At 41.3% G+C, this 21,338-nt stretch overlaps 1 protein-coding gene across 12 annotated transcripts in view; it reads left to right on the plus strand.

Moving 5' to 3' along the window:
- Nucleotides 1-21,338, plus strand: part of CCDC88A (coiled-coil and HOOK domain protein 88A) — a 204,214-nt gene that overhangs the window by 176,104 nt on the left and 6,772 nt on the right. For 9 of the 12 annotated variants that reach the window (XM_089663901.1, XM_089663902.1, XM_089663906.1 and 6 more), the window contains 2 exons: nt 3,806-4,244; nt 17,891-17,988. In XM_089663901.1, coding sequence (XP_089520027.1) covers nt 3,806-4,244; nt 17,891-17,955 — 504 coding nt within the window. In that variant the 3' untranslated portion in view covers nt 17,956-17,988. Of the gene's footprint in view, nt 1-3,805; nt 5,269-17,890; nt 17,989-21,338 lie in introns of those variants that run through there. The other 3 variants (XM_089663904.1, XM_089663903.1, XM_089663900.1) reach the window with 2 other exon arrangements.

The raw sequence follows: 21,338 nt of genomic DNA on the forward strand, positions 1-21,338 counted from the left end.
ACAATGGTCATCAAGGTCTGTGCTAGGACTGCGGGGTCATCAGGCACACTCAAGGCACACAGGGTAACACCACTCTCAAAGGGCACACGCTGTTTCCAGGGACAGCTCCACGTTGTCATCAGACTATCAAGCCAGGGATATTACAGGGAAAGATAAATTTATGGTAAGTAAAATGGCCGCCGGCCTTCCTGGTGACCGTGTGCGGCATGACGTCACTCTGGTAGGCTCCTCACTGACGCGTTTCGTGCACCAGCACGTTATCAAAGGGATCATTGTTTGTGCGCTTCTGGTGAGTGCATTCATCATATTACTGGCCGTCACCATATATGATCACCAGCACAGAGCACGGATTGTGATGGATTTGGTAAAATGTCTATTTCATTTCATATTGAATATATATATATATACACACTTTTTTATACACATTTTTATACATATTTACTTTTATATTCTAATACTATTTCTTTCCACATATTTATAAATGTTTAGCATGAATATATATGTTGTGTGAATATTTTCTGCCTGCTGGGCTTTGTGGTACTTTAAGAAATCCTTGCTTTAAGAAATGTTTGCTCACAGGCACAGACCCCCTCCCATCATGTGATTTCGAAGACAAAAGAATGTTTTTAATTCTATAAGATAAGACTTGGAAGAAGATCACACCTATACCATGACGGAGATTGTTTTCGTGTAAAGTGGCCAATCAAAGACTAATATAATGCTTATGCTGTTATCACGTGATGTTCGCATCATTTTTCATATATAAACTCACGGTTTCATTTCAATAAATTAGAGAGAAGTTTTCACAGACCAAACGTGTCAGTGTGAGTTTCTTTATGTGCGCACATTCCAGGGCTGGCCAGCATCATAAATTAGGACAGGAACAGATAAGCACTGGACAATTCAGTCCTCAACTAAATCAGGATCACCTAATTTTTTGTACTTGTTTTGCATTGTATATGATGCATTACAGTCACTTTGTTTGATTTTATACTCTTTTAAGACGTCATTAAGAGACGATTGATCACGTTATCACTTTATTAGCGCTCACGGTTTATTATCTTTAATTTTAGCGCTGCATTTATATTTTACTCGACATTTGTATATGTGATAGTTACTTGACCACTATTAGCCTTTTTTCTTTTTATAGGACTTGATCACTCTTGTTTTTATATCTGATTGTAATCAAAACTTTCATAGGTTGTCATTTTCAGGTTTCTAGCTGAAAATGTATTTTGCTCCTTGATACAACATGCTAAAGAAATAGGGCAACTACGGTATGTGGCAGTAGTTGATGGCTGTATGTTTTGGATGTTACGTCATTTTTCGTAGAACAAAATTGTATTCCAGATGTTGAAGAAGGATGTTAGGGAAGAAAAAGGAATACGATATATAGAAATTGAAGGCTGCACTAAATTATAATAATTATTTGTGACAGCACAATACATACTGTATGCAACGGCCTCCTAGACTAGATTGGTAGAGAGGTTAAAGTGTTACTAAACTCACATCAGTAAAATCAGTCTGAAGAAGGAGCCTATTGAGCGTGCTCCGAAGTGAATTACCACCCCCTCCACCACCTACATCCGACTCTGCTCTCCTAGCTTCATTTTGATGCACAGGCACATCCTGGACTCTACTTCCTGATCCTATAGACAGAGTTTGCTGCTGGACAGCTGGATGTCCCACCTGGATCTAATTACCAAACAATGAGTCTTTTTAACTATTTGTCTTGTAAGTGCAATGTATCCTTTGTTTACTAAATAAATTGTCAATATTGCACTTAGAGGCGCCTTCCTCTTTTTCTTGTATATGCAGTAAAGCATGCTTGTTATACTCACTGTGGTACCTAAGGGGTTAATCCTCTGCATTGTGTAAAAAGGCTGTCTTCTCGGATCCTCCTTTTCTTCTACTGTCCCCAATCCATCTCCTGATAGAACAGAGCCTTGGGGGCAAGCTGCACATGCTCAGTTTTGTGTGTATTGCTAGAGAGTTTTTTTTTTCTCTTAGAGAGTGCATGTGATCAGCACAGGGCCAATCAGCGCTGTCCAGGCAGAGGGTCAGGGGTCCTGCAGCTTCATAGGACAATCAGGGGAGAATAAAAACTCCTCCTACAAGCTTTAACCAGTGCTCTGCTGAACACTGATAGCAGTCACAAGACTGTACTAACTGCTGATGAGAAAAGGTATTTAGCAGTTTATATTTACTAAAATAATCACATTTACATGTTGTGTGTACTGTGGGAGAGCAGATATAGTGAATGCAGGGTCCGGGGTGACTGGATATAGTGAATGCAGGGTTCTGGGAGACCAGATACAGTGAATGCAGGGTCCGGGGAGACCAGATATAGTGAATGCAGGGTCAGGGGAGACCAGATATAGTGAATGCAGGGTCCCGGGAGACCAGATATAGTGAATGCAGGGTCCGGGGAGACCAGATATAGTGAATGCAGGGTCCGGGGAGAGCGGATATAGTGAATGCAGGGTCCAGGGAGAGCGGATATAGTGAATGCAGGGTCCGGGGAGACCAGATATAGTGAATGCGGGGTCCAGGAAGACTGGATATAGTGAATGCAGGGTCCGGGGAGACCAGATATAGTGAATGCAGGGTCCAGGAAGACTGGATATAGTGAATGCAGGGTCCGAGGAGACCAGATATAGTGAATGCAGGGTCCGGGAAGACCGGATATAGTGAATGCAGGGTCCTGGGTTTAGTAACACTTTGGCCATTCTGGGTCTCGCTCGATTGCTTCCCCCTGCCTTCTAGTGGATTCTAGAATATAGTGGGCTGGAAGAGGCAGACTCTGGGCCTGAATATTCACGTGTTCTCAGCCAATCCCTGGGGGAGAAGATGCCCAGTAGGTGACTGAGCAGTGCATAAATAGACTGGGACCTGGAGCAACAGGGTTCTTGTCCTGGCGGAGAAGACCCAGCCTAAAGGGATGCCCATCTACGCAAAATAGCTTAGGTCTGCCATCTTACTGAAAAGAGCTGGAGTCCATTCAAAGGTGGTTCACTGGGGATCGGGCCTGGAGGTTCATAAGAGAAGTGTCTGGCTAATATTAGACAGAGGCATCCAAGTACATGGGGACATTGTGAGTACAGGCCGGAGTGTGAGATCCTAGTAACTGTTGCTGCTGTAACCCTTTGAGCAATTGCTCCAGTGTTGCTGAATTGGGACTGTTCTTGTGCTTGGAGTCCCTGAGTTGTTCTCCTATTGTCAGTCAAGAGGGGAGATATCCTGCACCCTGTCCAACTTCAACAAGTATTAAATCTTAAAAAGACAATCCCTGTCTGGTATTTGAGTTATGAGACTGTTTCTGCTGCCATGTGTGTCTGGCTGCTTTGCACCCACTTGGGAAAAGAACCTGGGGCAAATCTACGGGACCCATTAAGGGGTCTGCGCTACACATATAATGCTTATATGGCCATCTGGGCAATAAAAAACCCTTCTGGATAGTAACTGTTCTTGAAAGTCAATTCTTAACATTGAAGAGTTTTTTGGGGGGGTTTTTACAGCATCTCTAGGCAAAACTTTCTTTTGTTTTGGATAGAATGATGGATTAGATCAATTTTCAACAGTGCTTGTCTGGAGATCCTCTTTAGACATTACCCAATCATAAACTGGCCCCAGTGTAGTCTGCTTTTGTATACTGTATGCGGAATAAAGCAGCTGGTATAATGACAAGTTTAAGAGTCGGTTTAAACTTTATTGAAAGCTTCCTTTTTAACATCTCCCGTACTGGTCTTTTAATCTGATTAAAATAAACACTGTCACTTCCTATGTTTTCTTTTTTTTTTTGTAGATTCGGTCTGGAAGCCAGGAAAACCTTCTAGACGAAGTCATGAGAAGCTTGTCTGGCTCCGCTGAATTATCAGGATTACAGTCTCCGTCACAGCTGTCTCCTGGCCTAGCACTGGGTGACAGTAAGACTGGAAAAGCAGACCAGTGTGCACGACCCAACCCTCGGAAAACAGAGAATATGCGATTCACATTCCCTGTAGAGACAGTCACACAATCTATAGATGGAGACGCCGCTCTAAGTCCAGGAATGGCATGTACAGCACAACAAACAACTAAAGAGCCCAGCCAATATGCCACCTTACCTCGTGCTAGCAGTGTGATCTCCACTGCCGAAGGGACCACACGTAGGACAAGTATTCATGATTTTTTATCCAAAGACAATAGGTCACCTGTATCAGTTGATCCATCACCGACACGGGAAGATGCTCCATCTTTATCGAGTGAGTACAGTAGCGTCAAGCCCTTGCCTAACATTCTCTCCAACAGACCCTTTCCATGTATGGTTAGCAGTGATCCTCAACATTGTTCAGGTTGTGATGTAGTTCGCCATAGGAAAAGTAGCTCATCCGAAGGGACCAATATCATATCCTACACTTCACCGTGCATGTCTTGCCCCTACCTCTCACTCAACCCTGATTTGGTGAGTAGCATCAGTGGACCACCTGGAGATAGACAGTTTAGTGTTCCATTTACTCAATGCCAAGATTGTCCAAAGTCCAGTAATCATGTCCTGAAAACAAGTGAATGTTCTGACCCCCAATGTCTACATAGTAGTGAAGCTGAATCTACCTTACCAGTGTCAGAAGATAATCAAAGTATTTGGTATGAATATGGTTGTGTTTGAGTTTAGAACAATGAGGAACAGTTCTGGATGTCCAGAGCCGCTAAATGATGAGTCTGGGTGTTTGGGCAACAAAGCTTTTCTACCTATAGACAATTAAGACCCACTGTTAGAAGACCAAGGAGCAGTACTCAGATATTGTAAGGAGATGGTTGTAGGATTCAGACATTAGGATTCAGACATTTGTTTACAGCCACTGCATGAAACACCTCCGTATGTCCGTTCATTGAGCATGCCTAGACCAGCTGTCATCCGTGTGCTAACCTGTGGCAGAAAAAGTGATACTCAACCTAAAACCGTCAGAATAATAGGACATTATTTTTTTCTTATATTATTAATACGTACTCTTACCCCATGCCTTGCAGATGCACACATGTAATGTGCTGGAATAAAACTATACACAGTGTTTCTGAAGTAGTAACCCCTACATACACAAGATCCTGATAACTTTCCCATCCAGATATTCTTCAGTTATACTGGTATATTTGACAAACGTGCCACTGTTCACAGTTCTTACATTTATTTTGCATGACACATGTAACATCCTTCTATACTGTGACAGTTATATACCCAAAGTGTATCTAAACCAAGCAAAATATAATAAAAAAACAAGTAAAATATAATATATTGCAACCTACCTGTTCTTAATTTGACAGCTTCATTATTTTTATTAAGGAAAGAAAAACATATATTGCAAATACAGTTTTAAAATATTCTTCCCAAATATATTGACATATTTTGGAAATACTACAACTCTGGCCATATTCAATATATTTCCAAAAAAAATAATATACATATATATATGTGTGTGTGTGTGTGTGTATATATATATCATGTTGAAATGCATTTTTATTACAAAATATATGAAAAATATTTTTAAAAATACATTTCAGATAGACTGTATGTCTTTAAAAATACAAATCTACATTTTTGAAATTCATTTACAAATATATGTAAAAATAAATGTTAAAATGACTTTTTTATATGTTAAAAAAATCTGAAGAATATATTTAAAAAATATATATATTTAAAAATATATATATTTTTTTTAAATATGTTCTTCAGATTTTTTTTGATATATTGATTTTTTTTTAATTGAAATATATTGATTATGGCCAAAATTGTAGTATTTCAAATATATGTCAATACATTTGGGAAGAATATTTGACATATATTTGAAATACTACAACTCTGGCCATATTCAATATATTTCCAAAAAAAAAAAACATATATATGTGTGTGTGTGTGTGTGTGTGTGTGTGTGTGTGTGTGTGTGTATATATATATATATATATATATATATATCATGTTGAAATGCATTTTTATTACAAAATATATGAAAAATATTTTTAAAAATACATTTCAAATAGACTGTCTTTAAAAATACAAATCTACATTTTTGGAATTTATTTACAAATATATGTAAAAATATATGTTAAAATGACTTTTTTATATGTTAAAAAAATCTGAAGAATATATTTAAAAATATATATATTTAAAAAAAAATATATTTTTTTAAAATATGTTCTTCAGATTTTTTTTGATATATTGAATTTTTTTTTTTAAATATATTGATTATGGCCAAAATTGTAGTATTTCAAATATATGTCAATACATTTGGGAAGAATATTTTAAAAATATATTTCAAATATATTTTTTTTCTATATGGGTTTGTCTGTCTGATTTGCGATTTTCTACACATCACTGTAGATGTATGGTGTGAACACGACACAACCGTTTTCAAGTGAACAAGCCCTTAGACTTTTTTCCTTTATTGTTACCTGGTTCCTAAGAATAAGATACTCCTTATCCTGGGTGGCTACACATGCTCACTTCACTGTATCTGTGGAGTGGGGCCATGGTTGTCTCCCAAACTGGACTTCATTCATTTTCCTCTCTTCATCTCTATTACATAGGGGGGTGGGGGACTGGTATTTTACTGAATGAAGATACCATTGTTTAATCTTTCAGCTCAGCCTACAGGAATTGACAGCAATGCTGCATTTTTGGCAAGATCAGTTGGTATTTTTCTGTAAATGCTGAAAATGTTCTGAGCTTTGCTAATGAAAACTAAGACAGCCACCAAATAGAAGGACTGTAAAGCTGCAATATATTACATTTTTGTTCTTGGGTTTAGAAGGTCCCTCCTGTTCTCTTAGGTGTCAGGTTGGTGGACTCCTTATTTAGCATGGTCAACACAAGTTGCTGGCAACTTCTAGATAGGACTGCTGTCTGCAAAACATTTTGATAATTACAGGATAGGAAAACTCTACCAAGAGATATATGTAGGCTTCCAGTTTTTGACTGCCTGGTAAGCTGATCATCAGACTTCAGTAATTCCTGAGTCACTAATATGGAAGTAATCCCTCTGCAGACTCACTTCACTGGCTACATACTTGTTTGGGTCACCGCCAGCACTGTATGTATTTCTACAGGTTGAATCAAAGCAGAGTTCTCTAGTGAAGGGCTCCAAAAGAAATAACATTTCAAATCAAGACTTGCAGGGTCCCCCCCCTCCATAGTATACCCCAGTGATTTACATATTTTATTTTACCCCTGGTTCACATCTGTGCGGGTGGTGCCGCTGCGGATCCGCATGAAAATCCGGGCAGCCGCACCACCTGCACAGAGAATTGCGGACCCGCGGGCAGGTGCCATTAGTTCTAATGGCACGCTGCCCGCACAGGGAAACGCAACCGTACTGGGAACCGGGGTTCCCAGTGGGCTGCGTTTTCCAGAGTAGTGCAGGGACTTCTTACCCTGCGTGTCACGGGCACAGGAGTCCATTCAAATGAATGGCCTTTGGGGCCCGTGCAAAACGGGGCCCTCACAGCCGCATAGGTGTGTAACGGGGGTTAGAAAGGTGCTATTTACTCCAGGCCAGGGGCGGACTGACCATTTGGAAACTCGGACACTGCCCGAGGGCCCAGGGTAAGTAGGGGGCCCTATGAGATGCCCCTGGTACCTTTTTCATAGGCATTTTTGAATTGGGCAAGGACACAGGGGCCCCATGATCCCCTATTGCCTGGGGGCAAGTTGTCAGTCCGCCCCTGCTCTCTTAAAGGAAACCCTGCGCAATCAGATTGTCACTGAGTTTTGGGAAAAAACTAATGTAGGTGCATCACAATACAAACCAAAAACTGTGTATAGTCATACAGGGTTATATTACTGATAGTAGAAAAAAAAAAGCATAACAAGAAAAATGCTGAAAAAACTGGTTCCTGAGCTTAGTATTAGATTTGTCCTCAAAAACTGAGCTTCAGCTCAGCAGATTACAGCCTGTTAACTTCACTACAATCTGATTGTGTCATTTCCTTTAGCTCTACCAACAAGTACGCAGTGCAAGGGGGTTGTTTGATTGGCTAGTTTAGGTATGTCCATTTCAGGGGCGGACTGATCATTTGGAAACTCGGGCACTGCCCGGGGGCCCCATGAGATGCCCCTGGTACCTTTTTCTTAGCCTTTTTTGATTTTGGGCAAGGACACAGGGGCCCCATGATCCCCTATTGCCCGGGGGCCCCATGAGTTGTCAGTCCGCCCCTGGCATTTATTACATAGTATTGGTAGTTTGAAAGTTTAATTTAAAATTGCGCGGTCAGATTGTATTGTGAATGGTGAGTGCAATCGGTGAGGCATTGCATACTAGCTCAATCCACAAACCCTTTCCGATAACGCCCATAGCCTGTAGTGCACCAGGATAGCACACACTTTTATTGAGTTTCAGTATGATCAACAGAATTGTAAGACATTTTAAATATAGATAATATTTAATATAGAGATAAAAATTAACTAACATGCGTTTTGTAAAATAGGGTGCAACAAGGATACCAACAGAGCTACAAAAAATACAAAAAATGAGTGTTTTTCATTAAAACTTTGCATACTGTACATGTAAGGTCAGAATTTAGGGCCATCAGACTGTGAGTGAGAATGCTGGTAAGCACCTAGACCCCCGCAAACAACACAATATTAATAAACTGTTGTTTTTTTTAATGGAGTTATTTTATTTTAGCCTTCTGATGTTAATGTTGAGTACCACTGTTCTGTCGATGTGCGTGTTTTCTCATTAATGTGTATGTGCATGTTAGGGGTGTTGCATGCACTATCAGAAACCAGCGTAGATCCCGAGCAGGAGACTTACAGAAATAAACATTTGTCAAGCTGCTCAAAAAATTATTTGGTTATTTCAAAAAAAAAGATCGTTGTGTTTGATATATTTTCATGCTATGATCGGTGGTGCTGTTTTAGTCTTCTTCATGGTAAACCGCTACAACAGTGCTACTAAATTTTAGGGTCAAGAACAATAAACGATTTTAAGGAAATGTATACTTTTGTATGTAATTTTTATACATTTTACAAAATTATGCATTATCAAAAAGACTCCAGACATTATTATTATACAGGATTTATAAAGCGCCAATGGTTTGCTCAGCGCTTTACATTATAGTGGGAGACAATACAGTTCAATACAAGAGGGATTTGAGGGCCCTGCTCCTTGGAGTTTACAATCTAGGAGGGCGGGGTGAATGGTACAGTAGGTAGTCACTGTAAGGGATGGAGTGGTTGGAAGAGTAGAGGATTCCAGAATTAGCAGAGGGCGAGATAGGCTTCCCTGAAGAGAGAGGTTTTCAGTGATCGCCGAAAGGCAAGTAGAGTAGGTGATAATCTGATAGATTGGGGTAGGGAGTTCGAGAGGATGGGTGCGCCCTGGAGAAGTCTTGGAGATGAGCATGGGAGGAGGAGATAAGGGAGCTAGAGAGTAAGAGGTCTTGCAAGGAGCGGAGAGTACGGTTTGGGTGATATTTGTAGATAAGATCGGTTATGTAAATTGGGGCAGTGTTGTGGATGGCTTTATATGTCATTGTTAGTTTTGAATTTTATCCGTTGGGCAACTGGGAGCCAGTGGAGGGATTGGCAGAGAGGGGTGGAGGATACTGAATGGAGGACAGTGGAGGGATTGGCAGAGAGGGGTGGAGGACACTGAGTGGAGGCCAGTGGAGGGATTGGCAGAGAGGGGTGGAGGACACTGAGTGGAGGCCAGTGGAAGGATCGGCAGAGAGGGATGGAGAACACTGAGTGGAGGCCAGTGGAGGGATTGGCAGAGAGGGATGGAGAACACTGAGTGGAGGCCAGTGGAGGGATTGGCAGAGAGGGGTGGTAGATACAGAACGGTTAGTGAGGTGGATGAGTCTGGCAGCAGCGTTCATGATATATGAGATAATGTAACCTTTCTGAGTTAATAGGATTCAACAAGCTGTAAATACACACGGCGGCAGGCCGCCATTCATTTATCAAGGTCACCGAATGCCAAGGTGAATGTTTGATTTATAGATGAGGATACAGTATTTCATATGATACACTGATAGATGCAGACCGGAAAGGAAAAAGATCATTGACCTTCGAATTGTCTGCTTTACTAATGTGTGCAAAGCTTTTTGTGTTGGATGTCGGGGCTAAATTAACAAAAATAAATTGATGATCAGATTATCTAATATGTTAATACAGAAATATTGGACAATAACAGTGGGGGTGTAATATAAAAATAACCCTCCTTGACATCTGAGCTCTGATATTCTTCCCACTATTGGCAACTAAAGCCAGAACCTTTTCTTTTTATTTTGGATAGAGTAGAGTTATGTTAGGTTTTTTTTGTTTTGTTTTGTTTTTTGCCATCTGTGTCCCTTCACGTACAGTCACATAACTACAGCAGGAAGCGGGGGCAGACTGACCATTTGGAAACGAGGGCCCGGGGTCAGTAGGGGGCCCCATGAGATGCCCCTGGTACCTTTTTCATAGGCTTTTTTGAGTTTAAGCAAGGACACAGGGGCCTCATGATTCCCTATTGCCCAGGGGCCCCATGAGTTGTCAGTCTGCCCCTGGCAGAAAGTTGCCTCCTAAGTAAGTGATACCCCTTCTTAGACAGTTGTCATCAGAACTAGTGGTCCTCATTGGAAGAGTTCCACCCTATTTCTGTTCCGGTGACAAAATTTGGGATTTCCTTTCGCTTTTACTCTTGGTGAATAATGGTCACCAGGGCAAATAGAGAGGGTGAACGGGAACACGGACAGCAATAAAAATCTGAGTTTGTTCTAATCCCACAACGCTCAAACCCAAACCACAAACGTTTGGGCTGCATGCAGGGGCGGACTGACAACTCATGGGGCCCCCGGGCAAAAGGGGATCATGGGACCCCTGTATCCTTGCCCACACTCAAACCACACCCAAAAGAGCCTATGAAAGGTACCAGCAGCATCTTATGGGGCTCCCTACTGACCCCGGGCCCTCAGGCAATGCCCAAGTGCCTGGATGGTCAGTCCGCTCCTGGCTGCATGTAAATATTGAAAGGTCAGTCCACCCAAAGGTGATATTTGCATTTTAGACAGCATATGTATGTCTCAGATACTCCAACAATTCCAAACTCTGTTCTTGAATACCTGGGATCTTTAAACTGTGTGTTAGTATGTGTTGAGACTTCATAACAGCCCTAGCAGATGTGCAGAGCCAGGATCTCAAGAGATCTTACCACTGGAGACCACAACAGACATAAAGGATCTACCTAAACTTATTTTGATGGGCTGACCATTTAAAGCAATCCTTTCCATGCCATACATTTTGTAAACCTATTTCAAGAATATAGTAGAGATGATTAATGCCTTGCCAACCCCTTGCTTCGCTGTTGGTTGCTGAATTTTTCATTACATATTTATTATAAGAGCAGCACAGTGGCTAAATGGTTAGCACTTCCACCTGCTAGGGTCGTTGGTTCGAATCCCAACCACGGCACCACCTGCCTGGAGTTTCCATGTCCTCCCTGTGCCTGCATGGGTTTCCTCCGGGTACTCTGGTTTTCTCCCACACTCCAAAGACATGCTGGTAGGTTAATTGGCTCCTGTCTAAATTGTCCCTAGTATGTGTATGTATGAATGTGAGTTAGGGACCTTAGATTGTACGCCCCTTGAGGGTTAGGGACTGATGTGAATGTACAATATATATGTAAAAGCGCTGAGTAAAATTGACAGCACTATATAAGTACCTGAAATAAATAAAATAAATAAATAATTATAGGTATTTATATAGTACTGACAATTTGCACAGCCCTTCACATATAAATCCTTGCCCTCAGGGAGCGTACAATCTAAGCTCCCTAATTCACATTCATTCATACACACAGGGCACCAAAGTTATTGAGGGGACTGGAGGACCTCAAGCCTTAACGACTTCAAGTCTGGACACTTTCACCCCCTTCCTGTCCAGGCCAATTTTCAGCTTTCAGTGCTATCACACTTTGAATGACAATTGCGCGGTCGTGCAACACTGTACCCATATGCATTTTTTTGAGACAGATAAAACTTTATTTTGGTGGTATTTAATCACCACTGGGATTTTATTTTTTTTGCTATATAAATGAAAAGGTCCAAACATTTTGAAAAAAAATGTGTTTTTCTTATAAAATTTTGCAAATAAATAATCTTTCTTCATAAATATTGGACAAAATGTATTCAGCTATCTTTTTAGTAGAAAAAAAAATAACCCAAATTAGTTTATAACCAAACATAATTTTTCTACAATTTTTTTTACATTTTTATTTTGTTTTTTTTATATTCTTATTGATGTTTTTTTTTTTTTTTACATACTGTCACCCTAGCAGTACAGTGTCACCATAGTGACACTGTACTACTTGTGGGGGGGTGGTGAAGATTTTTTTTTTACACTGATTGCTTTTACACCCATAAAGGCTGTACAGGCAATCATTTCTCCTTCTCTCTGGCTGCATTCTTGCAGCCATTGAGGAATACTGTGAGAGCTGTGATTGGTCACAGCTTGTCACATGGTACAAGGCTGTTGTGAATAGCCTTGTACCATGTGACCTCTGTGATCATTCACAGATTTCACTAGTAGTAAGCAATGATGTCAGGAAGTGACATCTTACTACTATTCATGTGATCACTGATTGTGTGAGGTCTTGATCATGTGATCACTGATTGGCCAGAGGTCCCATACAGTGGGCACCGAATCACGGTGCCATGCGTTCCCAGGGAGCACGCACAGGCAGGGAAGTGGGAGGACGTTTATTATCGGCCACTCACTCCTGCACTGCTCCCGTCCGACCGTTTATATACATGGGCTGGACAGGAAGAGGTTAAACATATTCTCCCTTTAGAAGAGACGCTGGAGAGGAGATATGATAGCGATATACAAATACCTCAATGGTGACTCTAGTATAGGAAATAAACTATTTAGTCTCAAGGAGTGTAAGAAGACACGGGGCCCCTCAATGAAATTGGAGGACAGGCGGTTTAACCATAAACTGCGTTGGGGGTTCTTCACTGTCGGGGCGATAAGGATATGGAACTCCCTTCCACAATCGCTGGTGTCAACTGAAAGTATTGATCGTTTTAAAAAACTATTGGATAGGCATCTTAGCGAACACAGTATACAGGGATATGGGAAATTATTTTTTTTTTCCTCCCATGGACACACACACCCCCACAGGTTAAACTGAATGGACTGGCGTCTTTATTCAACCTTACCAGCTATGTAACATACTAGGGTTAGCTTAGACAGAAGCCAATTAACCTACCTTTGCAGTGTGGGCAGAAACCCATGCCAGAAAAGAGAGAACATGTGAACTCCATGCAGATCGTGTCCTGGTTGGCATTCAAACTGTGTTACAAGGCAGTAGTACAAACCACTACGCCCTTCATACAGGGTGCAGCAACATAGCTTCCTTTTTTCAAAACGCAATAAAATCCATTTTATGAATCAGAATTGTTTTTATTGTCTTTAATAATGTAGGTACATATCTAAAGTTCTGTTTTACACAGTTTTGAAAATCATATCAGGTAGGTGACGCCCCCCATTGTCCATACACTGAATAAGCCGATTGCTGGCGTTTTTCATGACCCTTACCAGCATAGCAGCGGGTATGTTGGCAATTTCTGCATGGATGTTGGCCTTCAGGTCTTGTAGGGTCCTTGGACGGTTTACATAAACGCGGGATTTAAAAAAACCCCACAAAAAAAAGTCGCTAGGGGCCAAATCGGGGGAGCGGGCTGGCCACTCCAAATCGCCCCTTATTGAGATGAGGCGCTCCGGGAAGTGTTCCCTTAAAACAGCCATTGATGCTCTTGAAGTGTGAGCCGTTGCTCCGTCCTGTTGGAACCAAATGTCCAATTCATCAAGTCGTGGAAAAACAAATTCCTCCAACATGTTCACATACCGGTCTGAATTCACTTATTCAGTGTATGGACAATGGGGGGCGTCACCTACCTGATATGATTTTCAAAACTGTGTAAAACAGAACTTTAGATATGTACCTACATTATTAAAGACAATAAAAACAATTCTGATTCTTAAAATGGGTTTTATTGCGTTTTGAAAAAAGGAAGTTATGTTGCTGCACCCTGTATTTAGGAACCGATAGGTGTTCTGCAGTTTGGTATTTAGGATCCCTGGTTTCATGAGTATCGGGACTTTAAAGAACATAATAGGAGGTACACTTAGGGTGCCTTCTTGGAAAGGCTTGCTTTAAAAAACAGTGACATATATTGTGCAAAATTGGAAAAATAGTACTCACAGACAGGGGTGGACTGACCACTCATGGGGCCCCCGGGCAATAGGGGATCATGGGGCCCCTGTGTCCTTGCCCAAACTCAAAAAAGCCTATGAAAAAGGTACCAGGGGCATCTCATGGGGCCCCCTACTGACCCCGGGCCCTCGGGCAGTGCCCGAGTTTCCAAATGGTCAGTGCGCCCCTGGTCACAGAACCTAGGAGAGTAGTTTAGAGGATTATTTCCTATCAATTAATTTGTTTTATTGAGCAGTTAAATATTTATGAAAGTATCCAAATCTGGGCATTTAATCTGATCGTGCAAGCTGATTTTTCTTCACCAATAGCAATATAGTATGAGGGCTTACCTGATTGGATATAAATTGAATGGATAATTTAGGTAGGCCCTGCCCTTGCATAGCTGTTGCTAAATATAAAGGAGGCAGGGGCAGACTGACCATTTGGGAACTCGGGCACTGCCCGAGGGCCCGGGGTCAGTAGGGGGCCCATGAGATGCCCCTGGTGCCTTTTTGTATAGGCTTTTTTGGGTGTGGTTTGATTGTGGGTGAGGACACAGGGGCCCCATGATCCTCCATTGCCCAGGGGCCCCATGAGTTGTCAGTACGCCCCTGAAAGGAGGTTTTAAAATCAGATGGTAATCTCTAGCCTGCTTTAGATAGCATAAAAATGTAAAACATAGACCAAATCCGTAAAGTGGTGCAAAGGGGAAGTGGGGGTGCCATCACACTTATCAAGTGGTCCAAATATCTCCAATACTGCTCAAGCCAATGCACTTTCTACATTGCTGCTACCATTTGTGTTGTGTTATTGAATATGTCTACATGTGTTTTCTGTGATAACATAGAGTATAATTTATGAAAATGTCGAGGGTGCCTTCCTTTTCCCCAGTTTTAATCAGATCCATGTTGCAAAAAGCAATTGTGTGAAGTTACCAGATCGACCAATCAGGGCTCAGATTTCACCAGCACATGAGTAACTGCACATCATGGCTAGTTAGATTGATACATTCTGCTTTGTATAAGATCAGTTTTGTTGGGTTGATATATATGATTCCATGTACCATTGCCTGTGCCAACGTGTAAACCCATCATACATGCCCCGCAGCTTGCCAAACTCATACTAACTTTGGCTGCTATATAAATGCATGCTGGACCAAATATAGCTCCCATGTCATATCGGGGGGAGGAGCATGCATGATATTATTTGTGGTAACCTCCTACATAAACATTGTTCATTGCTTTCAAAATGCAGTTTCCCCGGAAGTCAAACTAGAGATTCTATTTGCTTTGATTAGTCAAGAGAAGACATGGAGCTGAGGCTCTGCTGAGGTATTGTCCTAGTGGGCCTTGCTGGGCAGGGATTGATGGGCCCTGTGGATCACCAATGGCTGGTGGAGTGTAGATGGCTCATGCTTGTTCTAGACCAGAGGCAACTTTTGCACCCAAGCTATGTTGAAACTTCAAATGCCATCATTCTTCGAACTCTGGGAGTCATGCGTATGACTGGCAGAGTCTTGAAATGCTTCATGGGATTTATAGTTTCCCCAGTACTGGGTTTCCAAGGTTTCCTTCACCTGTTCTAGACTGTAATGATGACCAGCAGATGATGACTTGTGTTGGCTTACAGTCGTAACCATTCCTGCTGCAAGCATGGCCCCATATCTTAAGGGTTTGAGGGGAATTCTTCTCAGATGGCCTTTGTTGTGTAGGAACCAGTTGAATTCTTCTTTCTATTGTTTTCTGCACAAGTAGAAACTGGTTGCTGTGCCACAACACAGACTATCTTAAGACAAATCTTCCTTCAGACATAGAAATATACACAGCCCACCAAATGATGGCAGCCCTTTGGAATGTTTATTTTTGATCAGTCATTTCACTGCTTAGAAATTATTTATATGAGACCAGATCTGAAGAGGACATGTCTCAATTATATCACTGGATCCAGTGAATTGACACTCCACATTTTTATTATAAATGTTGTCTCGGTTGTCCATAGGGCTTGTTTTTAACATGTAATGTTATTGTAACCTGCCTCATAGAAATACATTATGTTCCATATATTTTTTGGGTTAATCCACTAGGGAATTGGCCATACCTGAACTGTGGTTTCACCAATCCTTATTGGAATATATAGAGTATATTCTGCAGGCGGGAAGCAGAGCCCTGATTGTCATAGTAGAACCAAGGTGGGGACTGTTCTGGTTACAGACAACAGTAAAGTCCATGTGTAGAATAAAACAACCCCCCTTACTATGCAAAAACTTAAAAGTGAACCTGTACCAAGACTATGCACACTAAAATATTTGCATATTCAGAACAAGCAGTTAAAGCACTTTAAAACAAGCCTTAATTCACCTCTGTAGCTGTAGGCATTGTGGAGAAATGTATCCTATTCACATCTGAGTGTGTTGTGAGCACAAGTTTTTATGCTTTTTTTATGTGTTTTCAAACACTTAAAGGAGTTTTTGTTTTGGCCCGTGGAAAAGCAGTATCATCTGTGACATCATCTTGTCATCCTTGTATCTGCTTTCTTTTTTTTTCTATGTAGTGTTATGGTGTCTTGGGCTATCAGAGCTCTTGAGCCATGTTTTTTATGCCATTTTCTTCCTACTGCCCTTTGCCACAGTTCTTGTAATGGCCATCACTGTGGTCATAGAGATTATTGTTGGCCTTTACCAGACAAACAGGGGCGGACTGACCATTTGGAAGCTCGGGCACTGCCCGAGGGCCCGGGGTCAGTAGGGGGCCCCATGAGATGCCCCTGGTACCTTTTTCATAGGCTTTTTTGAGTTTGGGCAAGGACACAGGGGCCCCATGATCCCCTATTGCCTGGGGACCCCATAAGTTGTCAGTCCGCCCCTGCAGACAAATGTCCACATTCCGCATGGATACTCCTGAATCCTCAGTTTTGTTCACAGGCCTGAGGTTGCTAGGAGGAGGAGACCAGAAAACATGCTAAAGAGCTTGAGTTGTGCATTTTTAAGCCAAAATGCTTGATTCTGTGTGAAAAGCAAACTCATGTATGTTTTCACATGACAAGTTGCAGCATAAGACTCAAGTGGGAACAGGCACCATTGAATATAAAGGGAATCTTCACATTCAGGGAATGCTTGGCAAATCGCTCAGGTGTGAATGGGAGCATAGAATCCATATTTTGAACTGATTTTTTTTTTAGAGTGAATTACTTCACAGTACAAGCAACTAGAGAGGTCAGGGATGGCTTTACTGTCCATAATCTGGGCACAGGTGCACTTTAAAAATAGTTTGAATTCTGCTTTAACACTTGATATTTCATGCATATTGGAAAGATTAGAGAAGTCATTTTTTACGGATAGCCCTGATACATATAACTAATCAACATTGTCCTGTATGTGCATGGAATTCCAAGTGTTACTGCCATTAGCGAAATAAGGGGGGCGCCATTGCTGACTTCTCATGCTAGTTCACTGGCTGTTTTGTTAACTCTTCTTTACTTTCTGAGTCTCTGATCCAGAAGGGTCAGCATGAAAGCCAAGCGACTAGCACTTTAAGAATTACAGCTTAGCAATGGCAGCCTCCATATTTCTACAACTCTGACATCATTTTATACCAATCTGAATGAACCCTTCATCTCTGATTGCAAGCTTCTGTGCCTTTGGCAACTTTCAAAGTACTAAACCGGCTTTTCTCCTGCAGATGTGGAGGCCACACCAGAGATCATGCTTTCAAAAAGCAGGTCTAGGGAGCAGCAAATCCCTTAATTTAGTGACCCTGTTCAAGTGATATCCCAAGTGGTGAGTTCCTGCCTGCATTGTAAATGAGGCTCTCCTATCCCCATTTACAACTGGCTTTCAACCGACCATGAGATGCGGCTTACTGCTTTTCATTTCATCATTTGCATGCTTTACTCTCCATTTCCTTACTGCAAATCTGATGTGCGCAAACCAGCTGAACAGAGAAGACTATGTGCAGTACATGTGTAGATGTGAACATTGGTGAGGGAGCCTAGCCAGGAACATAACATGGTTCGCTACCGAAAATGGAAGGTTAAAAGTCTAATTCCACCTTTCTGACAAATGTGATGTTGTGAGGAAGAACAGTGCATTCATCAGCTTTGTAAATAATATTTATTTCTTGATTTTATTCTGCTTTCCTCTACAGTTGTTAAATATCAATCAATTCAGCTATGAATTGTTGTTGATGGACTGATTTATATTGTTAAAAAACCCTTATCAGGAATATGTTTGTAGTTTTGCATACAGTGGGGAAGAGTTAAATTGTCCTACTTTATCCTCATTGAGGAGATTTTTTTTACTTGCTGTCCCTGAGATGCCCGTACAAGAAATAGGGGGGGGTTGCTGGCATCTATGGGACAGGAAGGCACCAACAGCTATAAAGACGTTGTCAAAGGTTCCAACCCTTCACAGTTGGAGAGCAGTGATGAGCTGGGGCATGTTTGGACTGGGATCTGAACCCAAGTGTGTGAGCCTGCCAAGAAGCTGTCACCTGTACGGGCCAATCATCTATGGCCAGGACATTCCCTGCAGCTGTATGCCCCTTGTCTAAGTGCGACAGCAGGGCAGGAAATGGCCCAGCTGCAGATGATTGGCTTATACAGGAGACCACTTCTTGTAAAGCGCTGCGCAAACTGTTGGCCCTTGACGTTTGTCTTATACTTGTTTTCCCAACTCTCAACCGTGGCTTCAGGAGTCAATCATGTGACAATGTTTGGACCTGTTGATTGGGTGCAAGGCCCAAGCACAGTCATGAGAAAAGAGGTCACATGTTCTCTTATAACTGGTAGTGCTGGATATTTTGTTGTGGCTCCAACAGGGTGGGTGGCTTGCAGAAGTGAGTTTGGATTCTAGTCTAGCATGCAAGTGTACAATCCAAACGCACACGTTCCTGCGTTAAAAATGGCGGTGTGTATAAGTGGGTGCTGCAGCGACCGTCGGCTGGAACGGAACAAAATCAGGAAGGAAAAATGTCACCAGCACACCGAGGATCACCAATATGGGTCCAAAGGTTTTAATGAACGATCACATAGTTACAGCAAGGCAACGTTTTGGAGTCTCGCAGGACCCCTTCATCCGGCATGGATTCTAGTCTAAACACACCCAAACTCATCACTATTGGAGAGATTTACCATAATTGAGGGGTAATCTTCGAAACAGGGGCAGCAATAAAACCTGGAAGATGTTCTAAACCTTCCCTGTTCTGTCCAAAAGAGAGTAAAAAAATCTAAATGGAGTTGGGCTTTAAAGAAACCTAGGCGGGGTGGGAAAATACTGTCACATAACTGCAGGCACCAGTGCATACCTAAACTGATTCAAAATGGCCCTGATCAGCATCCCCGGAACCCCCTGAATCTGTCAGTAGAGGATAGGTGGGGCTCAATCCCACAATTCAATGCTCAATTCTGGATCATTCTATCCATGCATTGGAGCATTGTCAGGGGCACCTTGATGGCTGGTTGATGCGGTTTTTGACTTCTACTGGCACCTTATGGAACATCCAGGTATGTGACACTATTTTCCGATATACTTTTTCTCCAGTTATACTTTAAAGCAAACCTATACCGATAAAATATGGAGGCTGCCATTACTAACTTCTCTTTCTGAGAATGCTGATTTCCTGGCTGACAAGCTGATCCTCTACCATTAGTAGTGTTTGAATCACTGTCCAGCAAGGAGCCTGCAGTCCAACAGTTTGGACTTCACTCTGGCTTTCGTTGTTTCTTGCTTAAAGTATTAAAGCCAGAAACAACGGACAGCTAATATTTTCATCCAGGTTAGCAATGGTAAATCATGCATGCCCATAGTGTAGACTTCCTTTAAAATGACCCATTCAGGCAAAATATGGTTGACTACCGAAGCAGTGTGGGGAAGGCAAGCATAAGACAAATGTCAAGGGTCATCCAGGGCAAAGTTAAAGGGTCTCTTTAACCATTTCAATACCAGGCAATTTTACCCCTTCCTGCCCAGGCCATTTTTCACGTTTCAGCGCTCTCACACTTTGAATGACAATTGCGCGGTCATACAACATTGTACCCAAACTAAAATTTTATCATTTTCTTCACACAACTAGAGCTTTCTTTTGGTGGTATTTAATCACCGCTGGGGTTTTTATTTTTTGCTAAATTAACAAAAAAAGACCAAAAATTTTGAAAAAAAACCAAGTTTTTCTTTGTTTCTGTTATAAAAGTTTACAAATATATAATTGTTCTTCATAAATTTAGGCCGAGATGTATTCTGCTACATGTCTTTGGTGAAAATAACCCAAATTAGGATGTATTATTTTGTTTGTAGGAAAGTTATAGAGTTCACAAACTATGGTATAGATCTGAAAATTGATCAATCCTGAAGTACTGACGGCCAATCTAATTTCTTGAGGTCCAAGAATGTCAGGACAGTACAGATATCCCCCAAATGTCAGGACGGTACAGATATCCCCCAAATGACCCCTTTTTGCAGAGTAAACAGTCCGACGTACTTCATAAGAGGAATGGCGAGTTTTTTGAAGTTGTATTTTTTTTGTAATAATTTTTCGGAAAATTAAAAAATTATTTTCACAATTTTTTTTTTTTACATACTGTCACCAGTGCAGTACAGCATCATCATATAACTAGCATGGCGGTGAACTGGGACACTGACTGGTGACAGTATGAAAAAAAAAAAATATATATATTTTTTTTTATTATTATTATTTTACATTTTTTATTACATTTTTTTTTATTTTTTTAAGATTTGTTTTTCATATTTTACTATGACCAAAGTAGTACAATGTTACCATAGCAACATTGTACTACTTTGGGGAAGTGATCAGTATTTTTTTTTTTTTTTACACAATTTGCTTATAGCAAAGAATTACTTTGCTATAAGCAAGCATTTACCTGAATGAAATCGATTCATTCAGGTTTTTTTTTTTTTTTTTTTGTGCTTAGCTGTGATTTGGCCACAGCTAATAACATGACATGTGCATGTGACCTGTTGTGACCATTCACAGCTAGGCACTAGTATACAATGGATGGCATGAATGAAGCCATCCATTGTATACAACTGTCATGTGACCTGCTGTGATTGGTCACAGCAGGTCACATGGTACCGGCAACGGGGGCCGGTACTCAGATCTGTCATCGGCCATG

This window comes from Staurois parvus, unplaced genomic scaffold (genome assembly GCF_062004578.1).
Source record: "Staurois parvus isolate SC_StPar_1 unplaced genomic scaffold, SC_StPar_1.0 ptg001798l, whole genome shotgun sequence".
Lineage (NCBI taxonomy): Eukaryota > Metazoa > Chordata > Amphibia > Anura > Ranidae > Staurois > Staurois parvus.